The following is a 13999-nucleotide window of genomic DNA, read 5'->3' as shown; positions in this document are numbered from 1 at the left end:
AAAAATTAATAATAATATAATGACTTTTTTTTCGATAAAATCTACAGTATGAGTAACAAATGTGCAAGGGAATTCGACTTTTTACAAGAAGCGAACATCTTACATATGCATTGCAATAATTACTAAACCGCGTGCCCAAAATTGCAAAAATTGAATCTATGTAGACTACTAGAGAAGAACGTCACTTGAATTGTAGAGACGACAATCATTATCTGCTGGCCTTGAACTCTTGCAGTTCAGAAACTTCCATGCGAGTTTTATTATTTGGTTAACAAAATGAAGGAGATCGCATGGAGTCTCGTAAGTGTGATATATAAGTCAATTATTAACAATAATTTTGTTGGGGGTGATGACGACCAACCTTTCAAACTTGATGCCGATATGATCATGTCACTTCTTTCCGACATTTGAAAAGTACTGGTTTAATTCGATACTTCCACCTTGGACGGTTCTGAATGAACCTACTCAATGAAAAGCAACGATTCTATACTCATGTCATCGCGCATGTCATTAACTTAAGGATTCTACATATTCGATCCAATTTAGCACATGTATTGTTTGTGTTAATTTTTTTTTAATATAAACAATACTCCACTCTAAATTTAATCTCAACTTCGCTCAGAAAGAATTATATATAACGGAAAGAGGGATTCGAGTTTCGGTGTAGATAAAAGAGTCCATTATTTTAGCAAAGTTGGCTAATTCAAATCCGTGTTATTAAATAAAGGTTTATAAAATCGTTATGATAATGATAAATAGTCTCTTGATTCTTTTCATTTATCCTTGACTCTCTTCATTTATCCGAGCCTAAGCATTTAGCTTTTCTGCATTTTTATGTGTTTCGCTTAATCTAATCTGTCTTTAAACGTTAATTAAATGACGTGGCATGTTTTAAGTTGTTAGATTATTATAATGGACTATATAAATAAAAAAAGCAGAAAAGCTATAAGTAATGTAGAGACTCATAATCCTTCATTAATTGAGACAAACGAAGTGGCCTTTTTTTCTTTTTCTCAGTACATTTAAAGGAGCTGAAAGGAAAATACAATGACTTTTGGAAAACTAAAGGAAAAACGCAACATATTAGCTAATCACATTTGACTCTTGTTGTCCTATATATATATATATATGTATATATATATATATATATATATATATGTATATATATATATATGTATATATATATATATATGTATACTGCTACTTGGACGGTTCTGAATTTTCTTTTATGTTGAAACTTAAGAATCTTTATTCCCATCTATGAACTGATCGATCTGGCTTGCTCTCCTTCATTGAATTCTTAGACTCTTCATCCTGCATGAGAACAACAATTAACATCATTTGCGGTAATTAAGGGGGAATTAAAGCATGAAAAATTCATCCCATTGAATATATAAAAAGGCTTGTCCAGCTTGGGGTTATGTTATATCACATGTTTTATTCATTAACTTTTATTCTAAAAATCCTCGTCTGTGTTATAACAGGTGAGTTTGTTATGTCACATTTGGTGATTATGTCTATACATTTGCTTAGAAACTGAAAATAATGAATGTAGAATAGAATCAGTAAATTATTTTATCATTTCTTAATGCAACGATATATGAATAAACCATTCAACGCAATCAGTTATGTACCACATATATGTGAAAGGCTAAAACAATCATGTTATATGGTAAATAATCTTGAAAGTTTTTAAAAGCATTTTCCTTCGTATAAATGAATGCAGTTCCAAGAAATTAAAAACATTATATTGAATCACCTTTCTTCTTCAATATCCCTGGAATAGGACTTGGTGCTCCACCAGATTTTCTATAATTAGGCAAAGGCACCTCACCAGCCTCAATCTTGCTTACATCTTCCACAAGCATCTGATAGTGCCTCTTCACTTCCTCCACTGATTTCCCATCCACAGCCCTCGCCAGATTGTGCCACCTGTCAGGCGTGTCCTTGTCGTAAACCGCCAGAGCATTCTCAAACAGCTTGTTTTGCCTTGCCGTCCACGATCCTGGCGACGCCATTGATCGATGGAAACCGAGCTTCGCTAGCTACAACTGATAGAATGCTTGTTGGGAGGGGGCTGAAAATGCCAAATGGAAGTAGGGTTTATAATTATGTTGAGCAAAGAGAACGGCAGTGTTAGCTCCTTATATACTGGAGGGAGGAGAGAGAGAGAGATGGGTGTGTGTAGAGAGAGAGAGAGATAGGTAAGGTGGGGTCGAGTTGTATTTTGTTGCACAGCTGTTTCTTTACTTGCAAAACAATGGGGAGGAATTTGAACTTTGTAATAACCTACGTGGTTTTCTTTTTACTTTCCAGGTAATATTTCATGGGTTTGCGGATTTTAGGGCTTTAAACCCCCCAAGAAATTATACAGGCCGACTTTGTTTTACCCAATAAAAAAAGTGACATGATCGCCCTCATTCCAGTTCACTCTCCTTCACGTTCTTGCACTTTTCTTCTCGTAAGCTTCGTTTATACACTGTCCGTTACTATATTCTAGTTGTAATGCTTCAAATGAATAATATTAATTAGGATTTAGAAAAATGCTATTCACACTTTTAATTTGTTCGTTATTTTGCATTTTTTTCCTGAAGGTTATTTTAAGGTAGTAAAATATTAATTTCTAACTATACAATGACAAATTGAAAGCATGAATAACCGTCGCCTAACTAGTTTAATGTTTAACTATGGGAGCATTTTTACTTATCACCCTCAAGTGGTGGTAAGATTTGATGAGTTTAAATTTTGAGATTTGTGTTTATTCATTATACAGATCTCGAAATTTAAATAAATGTAATAGTGATGAATGGAGTGGTGAGTATCATTACCAATTGAAGGTGGTGAGCAAAAATATTCCTTTTAATTAGTGCTATGAAACTTTCACGTCTATCAATCTAACTGACAATAGACTGTGGTGGAGAGAGATTTTTTAGTGTGTCCGGAACACGAGGCTGTAGAATATTACATGTCATTATACAATTGGAGGGACTCTTGAAAAGAACAACTACCTCCAACTGTATAATAATATTGGTGTTTCATGTTCCAATCACACTGAGAAACCTATCGTGTGTGGCGGGTACCTAATCCCGATGTGAATAGGCATGATTTACGTGCAAGACGAAATTCCTCTTACCCATTTGGGGTAAAATATTCAGTTATTTTGGGATATGCCTTTCCGGAGTCAGTTTCAAATAGGCCACGTAGTATAATCAAATCAACATTCTTGTAGATCTACATCCCTCTTGTTAGTTTTTATGATTGGTAGGACTTCAGTGTCCAGCAAGAAAAAGCATTTCAATATCTATAGATGACCTAGATTGTGACTTCAAATCTCCATATTTAAAAGTATATAATTAATACTTAATTATACCTTAAGTTAATTTATCAAAAGTAGTACTTGTGCGCATGGAATTGAACCCCCTGCAAATTGAATTGCTTTAACTAGTATATATTAATATATTAAACAAAAATTATCATGGGGGACCAGGTTAATAATCTATACTTGGTTTAACTTTCACGGGTGCACTAAAACAGATAACACCATGAGACCTAGATAATCGATCTTATTCACGAAAAGAGCGTTATCGAGCTGAATGAGGTAACACACAAAAATCACTTTAAAAGTCTATCTTTTTTCAAGCGTTTTATACATGCATTTTATTGTCAATCTCATGTCTAAACCCATGAAGAAAAACTCAAGCAGAATATTCTTGATCGCATCATTTGTAAGACATTTTTTACAAAAGTATAAAACTTATGTATTTTAATATCATCTGATTTACCCGTACTCCTTTGCTTAGTCGTTACTCTATTTTCAAATAACCTGCCAAAAAATATACATCTCTCATTCCCTACTACTATTGTACACCCAAATTAAGTCAATATATACCCCATAAATAGAACACAGACTACTATTTTAATCCTTGTAATTTAAGCGTATATTGTTTCGGTTATCGCGATATAACGCTAGTATTTTAAAGGCAACATTTAACTTCATCAAACTTTTTAATTTCGCCAAAATTATAGACAGTAATGCAGAAAACTCTGCAGAACTTGGTGTGTGTTTCAACTATTTTTAGAGCAAAAGCATAGCTGTATGTATTGTACTCTCCTCTTACTAAACCAGCAATTAAGACGGTTGGCAATTGCTTTCTGTATGACTTGATTTTTGAAGAACCTATAAGTCCAGTGCAGAACATATATATATATATATATATATATAGTTCTTAGTGAATTGTGATTCTAATTCCCAGTTTAGTAGCACAATTGGATCAAGTACCGATGCCTAAATCACTATTCCTCCAATTTCTTGATAGCTGGTTGTCACAGCACTGCAGCTGTCTTGAAAGCAAACATGTCTTCTTTCTATCATTAAGTTCAAGAGATCTCATTCGTATGATTAAAAAAAATGTGATGGATATACCAATATACAATTGTATTTACATTTTCTTTTGTTCCAAATGAGGGGGATTTTTAGCCTACTAGTCTTCCTTTGACCATCATAAATCAAACTCAGGACATACTGTTTTGACATATATCATATATACGCACTGAATAGGACTCATGCAACATTTTTTTTTTAGGACATATATCATATATCCTTATCATAATCCACATCCGATCGATGAAGGAATTTAATTTATCTATCCATGGATGCCTGCTGCCTGCCTTTCCTTCAATTTCAAAAGCTTTGACACTTAACAGTACTAGTTTTCTTTTTTTCTGGTGGCCCTGATTCCAAGTTGGATCCTCGTCACCTTTGGCCCCCACATTTCCATGGTTATCACATGCCAGGCAGATGAGTTTCAATCGATGGATTCTTCGAAGACCAAGGACTGGATACCGAATAGGTTGTCCGATTAGACATTGCTGAGGGCAATGGGGAATCCATCTTCCACCCATTTTATTTGAGGAGAGAAAGTCTTGATCTTTATGGACCTCTCAACAAGCAAAACCATCCATATAAGTATTAGGATTTATACAAATTAGGTATATATTACAATGTACGACATACATTTCTTATCCAACAGTGATTATCATTCTATACTAATTAATATGGAAAGGTGAACCTGTCAAATTCAGTGGTTAAAAAGTTGATGTATGATACACATTGTTGTATGGTAGAATTTTCCAATACGTAGTAGGGTGGAATTTTTTGCCATTCTACCGTACCGTACCATATTGATTTTTTGCCAAACTGTAATGGTACCAAACAAACATATTTGGTATGTTATTAGTATCTCAAATTAATACGGACGATATTACCGTATCGTTTTAAATTATTTATATAAATATATCATATATAATGCTAATTACTAATTTGTGACATCTCACATCGTCCAGGAGAGTGATCCTTATATGTATATTCTCATCCCTACCTAGCACGAGGCCTTTTGGGAGCTCACTGGCTTGGGGTTCCGTAGGAACTCCGAAGTTAAGCGAGAAGGGGGCTAGAGTAATCCCATGATGGGTGACCCACTGGGAAGTTGCTCGTGAGTTCCCAAAAACAAAACCGTGAGGGAATGATAAGCCCAAAGCGGACAATATCGTGCTACGGTGGTGGAGCGGGCCCGGGAAGTGATCCGCCTCGGGCCGGGATGTGACAAATTGGTATCAGAGCCAATCCTTGGCCGAAAATGTGCCGACGAGGACGTCGGGCCCCTAAGGAGGGTGGATTGTGACATCCCACATCGCCCAGGGGAGTGATCCTCATATGTATATTCTCATCCCTACCTAGCACGAGGCCTTTTGGGAGCTTACTGGCTTCGGGTTCCGTAGGAACTCCGAAGTTTAGCGAGAAGGGGGCTAAAGCAATCCCATGATGGGTGACCCACTGGGAAGTTACTCGTGAGTTCCCAAAAACAAAACCGTGAGGGAATGGTAAGCCCAAAGCGGACAATATCGTGCTACGGTGGTGGAGCGGGCCCGGGAAGTGATCTGCCCCGGGCCGGGATGTGACAAATTACTAACTTTTAATTATTTTTAATGTATTTCATTTAATAACTGTACCAAACCCATCCATACATAGTAACGCTCACCTTGTTATGACGAAGGCTCCTACTATTTTGGTATATAGACGGTGACATAATATACCAAAACGGGACCGATGAATGGAAATATAGAATCCTTATCATTGGTGGTGATCATTTATGCATTATTCCAATATAAAGTTGCCTTTTATATGATTCTGCATGTCCGTCAATGGCCTTGCATTACAAAACCCTTTAAATTTATTCTTTCTGCATGTGCATCTATCTGCCCCTCCTCACAAGCTGGAACTGGCCTAAAGGATTCAGCTTTGCATACCAGAAGTTTTGTAGATTTTTTGATAAAAAGGAGAAGCCAGCTGGTTGATCTTGTTGCTGAAATTTTGAGATATATAGAAAGAAAACATCAGAATCAACCAGGTGATACGATATGCATATCTTGACGTATAAGAAGAGGGACATATACTATTCTTCTCCATTTGACTGATTTGATAGAAAGTTGGAAAACCATGCACATAACTTTCCTTCATTTAATTATTCAAATATTAATTAAGCATATGAAAAATCCTACCGTGCCCCGGAGTAAAGTTCAATGGAATCGGATCCCCTCTAGATTCAATAAAACTAAGCCTGCTGAGCAGGCGATCCAGGTCGTTGAAATTTAAGCAAATGATTACAAATAGGAGGCCTTCTAAAAATTAGAATAATTGTAACCGTTTGATCAAATTTCAATGATTCGAATTGTCTGCTTAGCAGGCTCACTATATATGAATCCGAAGGAGATCCGGTTCCAAGTTCAACCACAAAATTTTAATTATGGTATTTTAAAATAAAAATCTAACGATTAGAACACCAAGAATATGTCATGCTTTAGACTATCGTAAAAAATTAAGGTAATAACAATTGTCTAAGAAAAGTAAACTGGATTCTTCTTTTTAATTAGTTGCAACTAAATATCTAGTATACATGCATAATATGCCTGTGGCAGCATCTAAGCTGCAATTTGATTAAGATTTGCAGCGGGATATGAATTCTTGCACCCTGTTTTCGTATATGATGTTATCATGAACGTCATAGACCAAGAAATCTTATTCTACTTTAAAATATTGTCGTGTATAGAATATTCTACAGCACTCTGGGACATGCAATTTTTGTGGCTCGGGTGTATAAAAATGTCATGTTCGCATGAATTATTTAAAACTTATTTGTAAGTACTTCTAAAATTGTTAAAGATGTTTTTTCGTAAAAATATTTTTGGTCTCAATACTTAGTAAAAAGGCAGGTGAATTCGAAGAAACACTTCATGCAATAAGCACCTATTTTGGATCCCTCTTTTAGTCTTTTTAAAAACAGTTTCAAACATGCAAGTGGCGCTCTACCACAGTAGTGAAGATGAATGTTACCTTTACACCATTATATGGGTTCGAATCTCGTTAACTTCCTAATCTAACTGTTTGACAAAAAAAAAAAAAAAAAAAAAAAAAACAGTTTCAAACATGCATTTAGTGAGGCAAATGTATGTTTTCATATTACTGACGAATTGGGCCAACTGAAAATGCCCAGCTAAAAAGCCCTCCTGGGCCACTCTTGTAGACGGAATAGATTCAAAATTTATTGGGCCCTAATTGAGGGCTATCCTTTCTTGGTTGGCCTGCCTATTTTTCTTTTTCTTGGTTGGCCTTAATTAAAAAACTCACTTCAAGTTCGGAAAGTACATAACTGATACTTTTTTTATAAAGTATTTTAAGCTTTTTTATCAGCTTATAAATATTTTTTTGTCAAATACTATTAAAAGTATTTTTGATAATTAAAGCGTTTTTAGTTAAATCATTTCAAGCCTCTATTTCACACGGTACGGCCTGATTAATTTCTGACACTGATAAATCACGCTATGATGATCAGAAAAATACTAAAATGCCGCTAAAAGTCTTTCCGACTCACAAAAAAAGTGATCCCCTCTATATAAAAGAAGAAGGAAAAAAATATGCATGGAAACTTTATTTATTCTTAATAGCGCGTAGTGTCACAATCTTATACGTGGAATTGGTTAAAAAAAACAATATGAAGTTTCTTTTTGTGATGGCTTTGACGCGGAGGCTGTCGAGTCAACGTCGGATCACGTGAATGGAAATGCCACGTCGGTCGCAATTATTTGCCCACAAAGTCGTTGTCGTTTTCTTGGTTTGTGGGAGACTTGGTTTTGAGCCATATCTAATTTCCATCGCTCGCGTCGCTTTATTATTTGCCCATTTCATATTTTGAGCGGACAATTCATTCTTTTGTATTTTGGAGCCATATTTGACCAAGAAAATAATTGTTGGCTGCCCCATCAAACTTTTCTAATTCCCTCTTTGACCCCAAGAAAATTTACAGTTTTTCATTATTTATTTTTGTTTATTTTCATTAATTCTATTATGATATTATACATGAATAATCATCAAAGGAATATAAATAAATCATAGAATAATCATTAAATCTACTTTGATTTATTGAAAGTGTAGGTGTTGAGAAGTCTTGGTCTCTCACCAATTAACTAATAATTAAGTACTAATTATAAATTTAAGGACAATATTGGGGTATTTATTGAAATTCTTATCTAATTACGTGAGTCGATTATCTAGTTGTTAATTAGATGGCCTTACATTATTAACCATTTTTCGTTTGTTGGTTGTGTCTTAAACAATGCACAAGAAAACATAAGAAAAACACAAATATCATCCTTAAAAATATAAAGATAAAAAAAATATACAATCAATGATGTATAGTATTTGTTTTTTTTTTTTTCCGATGAAATAAGTAATATCATGTAGTAGATTCATACTAGTAATACCAACACTTTTATTTATATCATTGGAAGAAGTTTCGTACTCGAATTCTTAGTCCAAATTCATAGGAGAATGACACTATTTAAAACTTTTCCAAAATAAAATCACTTTTTGACCTAGTAAGAATTGGAATTTGGAACAAAGAAGCTAATCAGAACGTTCAATAATATCATTATCCACAACAAAAAACAATAATATCAGTATCATTCTGACCAAATATTTTATGGAAGTATGTGACATAAGGCCCCAAGGTATCAATAATTCCATATGAAAAGGGGAGAAGAAAATTCAAAGCCAAAGACATCAAAAAACAAAATACAATTATTTAAGAGAAACATACTCTTATACGGTTAAACTCATATATAAAATTGCAACAAATAATTTAGTGATTTTTTAAGTAAAATCATCGTGGTAACTTTCTCGATTGTTGAGTTTCACTTTAACTAGTTCATCTAAACTTCACTTTATAGTGAAAATTAAGTGTCCAAAGACTTAAGTACGAGAACATTTTCAATGTACTTAAAATATGAGATGATACATCATATGTCGTTATATAAATAGAGAACAAATTTATTTTTCAAGTGTCGCTCCACTTGCTAATGACATATAATGATCTAACACCCGTGTTTCAGGCATATTGATAACCACTCACGAGAAAAGTATGATGATTTGTTTAATAATAAGGAATTGTTATTAGCACTTCAAAAATCTCATTTGGTACTCTAAACTTTCTATAATTAGATAGAAAAATACACTTGTAATTAGTACATAATAAAATTTTTGAAATGCTAATAATAGTTCGCTAATAAGAATGTGATGTGGTCCCTTTCCCAATCCAAACACAATCCCAAAAGCACCAAGACCAAAATAGTAATTATATTTAAGTCAACCAGCAGCAATCAGTTAATCACACACCCAAAAAACTTAACATAACACCCCCCACCTCCACCCCTCCCCGCGAATAATCTCATAATTTATTTCAAATATTTTCAACCACACCACCAAAGCCAGGCCCAGAACTGTTGCCATTGCAAATAGCTAGAACCGCGTCATGGCTTCATCAATGGCTTCCGGTCACTCTGAGAGCGACTCCGTAATACAATACTAGACATAGGCACACCCTTCATTGGCGGTTGGTGGGGCATACTCCTCACTGCCTCTCTTTCTCTCTCTCTCTCTCTCTCATTAAACGTTCCACCTTCTTCTTCTTCAAGCCCGCTCTCTTTTCGCAGAGCATTCTTAAGTTTCTTCTCTTCTGTTCGATTCCACTGAGCAGAAAAGAGAAAGATATTTTCAGTTTTGTTTGTTGGGTTTTTGAAGTTTGCAATTTTGTTTGGTGGGTTTTTTCTTGAGTTGCTCAAATTTTCAATCTTGGTGGAGAAAAGAAGAATTTTCAGAGAAATGGCGAAGACCAAGAAGAATCTCCATTGACGACCATGAAGCTGTTTTCTGTAACTGAAACGGCAATGGGGGCGAGAGCCCAAGTCGGCGCCTTTGCAGTAGCGCTAATCTTGTTCGTGATTCAGAGCGGTTTTGCGCAGCAGGTTTCTTTGAGCTCCGCCGTGGAACGGTCGGCGTTACTGGAGCTCCGCTCGTCGTTGGGTCTCAGATGCAAAGACTGGCCCATAAAGGCCGACCCTTGTTCGTTCTGGAACGGAGTCAAATGCAGCAAGAACGGCCGAGTCACTGTGATCACCGTGTCCGGTTTGAGGCGAACCCGACTGGGCCGGAGAAACCCCCGGTTCGCTGTCGATTCACTGGCTGATTTCACCCTCTTGTCTATTTTCAACGCCTCCGGGTTTGCGCTTCCCGGGTCCATACCCGACTGGTTCGGCCAAAGACTTGGCGCACTCCAGGTGCTCGACCTTAGCTCTGCATCAGTCACTGGTCCTATTCCTCAGTCGCTCGGTAATTTGAAAAATCTTACCGCTTTGTATTTATCTGGCAATGGCATTACTGGGATTTTGCCTTCTGCATTGATAAATATAACACAGTTGGAAATTCTTGATCTTTCGAGGAATGCGATTACTGGGTCAATACCTTCTGGCTTTGCCAATCTTGGAAAGCTTAAAAGTCTTGACCTTTCTTCAAATTTTTTATCTGGGCCAGTTCCACCAGGTTTGGGAACCCTTTCATGGCTTAAATTCTTGGACTTGTCTGATAATAGTCTCACCGATTTGATTCCGGTTCAGTTTAGTAACCTTTCCCGGTTAGTTGAGCTTAATCTTACCACGAATTCGTTGTCCGGGTCATTGCCTGCGGAGTTGAGAGGGTTGAGGAGTTTGAGGAGGATGGAGATTGGAGATAATAACCTTGGAGGTCCAGTACCGCAGGGTTTGTTTTCGAGTCTTGTTCGGCTGGAGGTTCTGGTTCTGAGTCGGAATAAATTTGATGGTGCTATTCCTGGTGCATTGTGGTCACTTCCCAGTTTGCGCTTTCTTGATGTATCCCGCAACAATTTTACTGGAACTCTGCTGGGCCTCGGTTCAAATGCTAGTGTTAGTGGTGCTGTGTTCAACCTTTCTAGTAATCTGTTATATGGAAATCTGACCTTCCCTGTTGGGAAATTTGTCTCAGTCGATTTGTCTGATAATTTTTTCCAAGGCAAGGTATTCGAAGATAGTCAAGGCAATAGTACTCTTACTGGAAATTGCCTACAGATGGTACAAAATCAAAGGAGTTTGCAGGATTGTAGACAGTTTTATGGAGAGAGGAGTTTAACTTTCGATGATTTTGGGCTCCTACAACCAGCTCAGCCACCTTTCCTAGAACCCAAATCAAAGAGTAAGAACCGATTAACATTTATATTGGCTGGGATATTTGGTGGACTTGGCTTTGTTGCGATTTTGGTACTGGTTCTGGTAGTGCTCCTGAAAATGAGCAATAAAGGCGCAAATCAACGAGGAAGTGCAAATGTTGGGCCTGTTCCAGGAGATGACCCTTCACTCCCCAAAGATCTCATCTGTGCATCAAGTCGAGGAGATTCATTTACGTATGAGCAGATTCTCCAGTTCACTGGTGCTTTCAGTGAAGCAAATCTTATAAAACATGGACACTCTGGAGACATATACCGGGGATCCTTGGCGAGCGGCACCCCTGTAGTTATCAAAAGGGTAAATTTGCATTCCTTAACGAAAGAATCATACACGATAGAAATGGATTTATTAGGCAAGGTTTCACATACAAGATTGGTGCCAATTTTGGGTCACTGCTTGGAGCATGAGAGCGAGAAGCTTCTGGTTTACAAATACATGCCAAATGGAGACGTGGCTAGTTCCTTGCACAGGGTTACCAACTTACATGGTAATTTACAGTCCCTGGATTGGATTACAAGATTAAAAATTGCAATTGGAGCGGCTGAAATCCTAGCTTACCTACACCATGAGTGCAGCCCACCACTCGTTCACAGGTATTCCTGAACTTTCTTTCAGCTATTGATCTGAGCAGCATCTTATAGCCACCGTCAATAATTCATTGTGATTCCGAGTCCTCATAACTTCTGCTCTGTCCTGACAAAATGCATTTTTTTGGCTCAAGTCATTTATGTCTTATAAAACCTGTTTAGTCTGTAAAAATAAAGATTTTATGATGATAGTTAATAGTTACAACTACAACTACTGCTTAAACTTAAGGTAAAGTATGCCTATATGGTGACTGTAGTTCCCAGACTCGCTATAGTTTTTACTTCATGCTTAATTGTGCTGTATTTTACTAGTTTCAGTTAGTTGATTAAGTTGTATAAACAATTGAAAGTTTATTTTTGGTGGTTGAAGAGATGTTCAAGCAAGCAGTATACTTCTCGATGATAAATTTGAGGTCCGGCTTGGAAGCTTGAGTGAGGTCCATGTGCAAGAAGGGGATGGTAACCAAAATGTCATCACGAGATTGTTGCGGAAACAACAGTAAGTGTTGATTATCAGTAGCCCTGGATATATGTGATCTTTAGCATTTTTCATCAAATTATACTTCAATCGTGGATAATAGGATCTGTTTTGTTATTATATATATATGAGAAACAAAGTAACAGTTCCTTTCTGTCTTATGCAGAACATCGGAACAAAGCCCTTATGGTACGTATATCTACTTGAAACCTTTTGTCTGAAATTTCATTCCTCGTATCTCCCTTCCCAGTTAAAACTCTCAAGTATTGGCTCTTTATATTTCTCGTTCAATAGATTATTTAATTTTCGTTTCTTTCTGTGGATAGCCTCGTCGTCAGCGGTTTGTGCATATGATGTATACTGTTTTGGGAAGGTATTGCTTGAGCTTGTGACGGGTAAGCTTGGCATCAGCAAATCCAATGATTCCTCTACAAGAGAGTTGTTGGAGCACATAGTGCGCTACATCAGCATATACGACAAGGAACTGTTGAATAAGATTGTTGACCCGTCTCTGATAGTAGACGAAGATCTATTGGAAGAAGTTTGGTCCGTGGCAATCGTGGCCAGGTCCTGCCTCAACCCCAAGCCGTCTAAGCGCCCCCCGATGAGATACATTCTTAAAGCATTGGAAAACCCTCTAAAGGTGGTGAGAGAAGAGAGTTCCAGCTCTGGAAAGCTGCAAACATCTTCATCGAGAAAATCCTGGAGCGCTACTTTCTTTGCTAGCTGGCAGCATAGTTCATCATCAGAGAGCGCCACTGTTCCTGGCCAGACAAGCAGAGAGAGCATCAGTGGCTTAAAACAGTCGGGGCTAGTAGGTGGAGGGGAGTACTCTGCATCACACAAAAGGTTATCAAATGAAATTTTCCCTGAGCCAAATGAAATACAAGATCTCGAGAGGCAAGACGAACATTAGATATGAACGATGGCGTAGTCTTCACATTGACCACCAGCATCATTGCTCTGCGTCTGGGTTAAGCGGCTCGACGAGGATGCTCGGATAGAGATTACGGGCTATCTGACAGATTGGAAATGCATAGTGAAGTTGGTATTGAAGTTGAGCGAGATTCTTATTGATATGATAAGCTTGTTAATTGAAGAAAACAAGCTGCAAAGCTCTGCAACTGGTGCTTTATGAAAGATCCCACGAGCAGAAATTGTTAATGAATTTTGTTATACATGAAGAATTTTCATGGTTGTCAACATTCAAACTTCATCAGAACCAAAAGCATTTGCATCCTGTTTCTGGAGTCACTTTTTGACAACCAAAAGCACTTAAAAATATTTTGGCAGAAAAACTTGAAAG

At 36.9% G+C, this 13999-nt stretch overlaps 1 protein-coding gene and 1 pseudogene across 2 annotated transcripts; one reads left to right on the top strand and one right to left on the bottom strand.

The window, feature by feature from the left end:
* Nucleotides 1-955: 955 nt before the first annotated feature.
* Nucleotides 956-2138, bottom strand: LOC137728248 (protein RADIALIS-like 3; annotated as a pseudogene). The gene is made up of 2 exons (XR_015957052.1): nt 1760-2138; nt 956-1314 (listed from the first exon to the last, which is right to left on the bottom strand). The product of XR_015957052.1 is annotated as a protein RADIALIS-like 3 (transcript).
* Nucleotides 2139-9721: 7583 nt separating this feature from the next.
* On the top strand, nt 9722-13933 carry LOC137735676 (putative LRR receptor-like serine/threonine-protein kinase At2g16250). Its single transcript, XM_068475126.2, has 4 exons — nt 9722-12221; nt 12586-12714; nt 12860-12882; nt 13020-13933. The coding sequence occupies exons 1-4, from the start codon at nt 10249-10251 to the stop codon at nt 13607-13609; spliced, it is 2715 nt and encodes a 904-aa protein (XP_068331227.1). The 5' UTR covers nt 9722-10248; the 3' UTR covers nt 13610-13933.
* Nucleotides 13934-13999: the final 66 nt, after the last annotated feature.

Source organism: Pyrus communis, chromosome 15 (assembly GCF_041283825.1).
Source record: "Pyrus communis isolate YQ-2024b chromosome 15, ASM4128382v1, whole genome shotgun sequence".
Classification (NCBI taxonomy): domain Eukaryota; kingdom Viridiplantae; phylum Streptophyta; class Magnoliopsida; order Rosales; family Rosaceae; genus Pyrus; species Pyrus communis.
Note: the sequence above shows the minus strand (reverse complement) of the source record. Positions and strands in the feature narration are given on the sequence as shown.

What these genes read in the sequence shown, in the direction of transcription:
- LOC137735676 (XM_068475126.2), top strand. Translation starts at nt 10,249, where the DNA reads ATGAAGCTGTTTTCTGTAACTGAAACGGCAATGGGGGCGAGAGCCCAA. An exon ending in AGATTGTTGCGGAAACAACA is followed by an intron (nt 12,715 to 12,859) that starts GTAAGTGTTGAT and finishes TGTCTTATGCAG; the next exon opens with AACATCGGAACAAAGCCCTT. An exon ending in ATCGGAACAAAGCCCTTATG is followed by an intron (nt 12,883 to 13,019) that starts GTACGTATATCT and finishes TTCTGTGGATAG; the next exon opens with CCTCGTCGTCAGCGGTTTGT.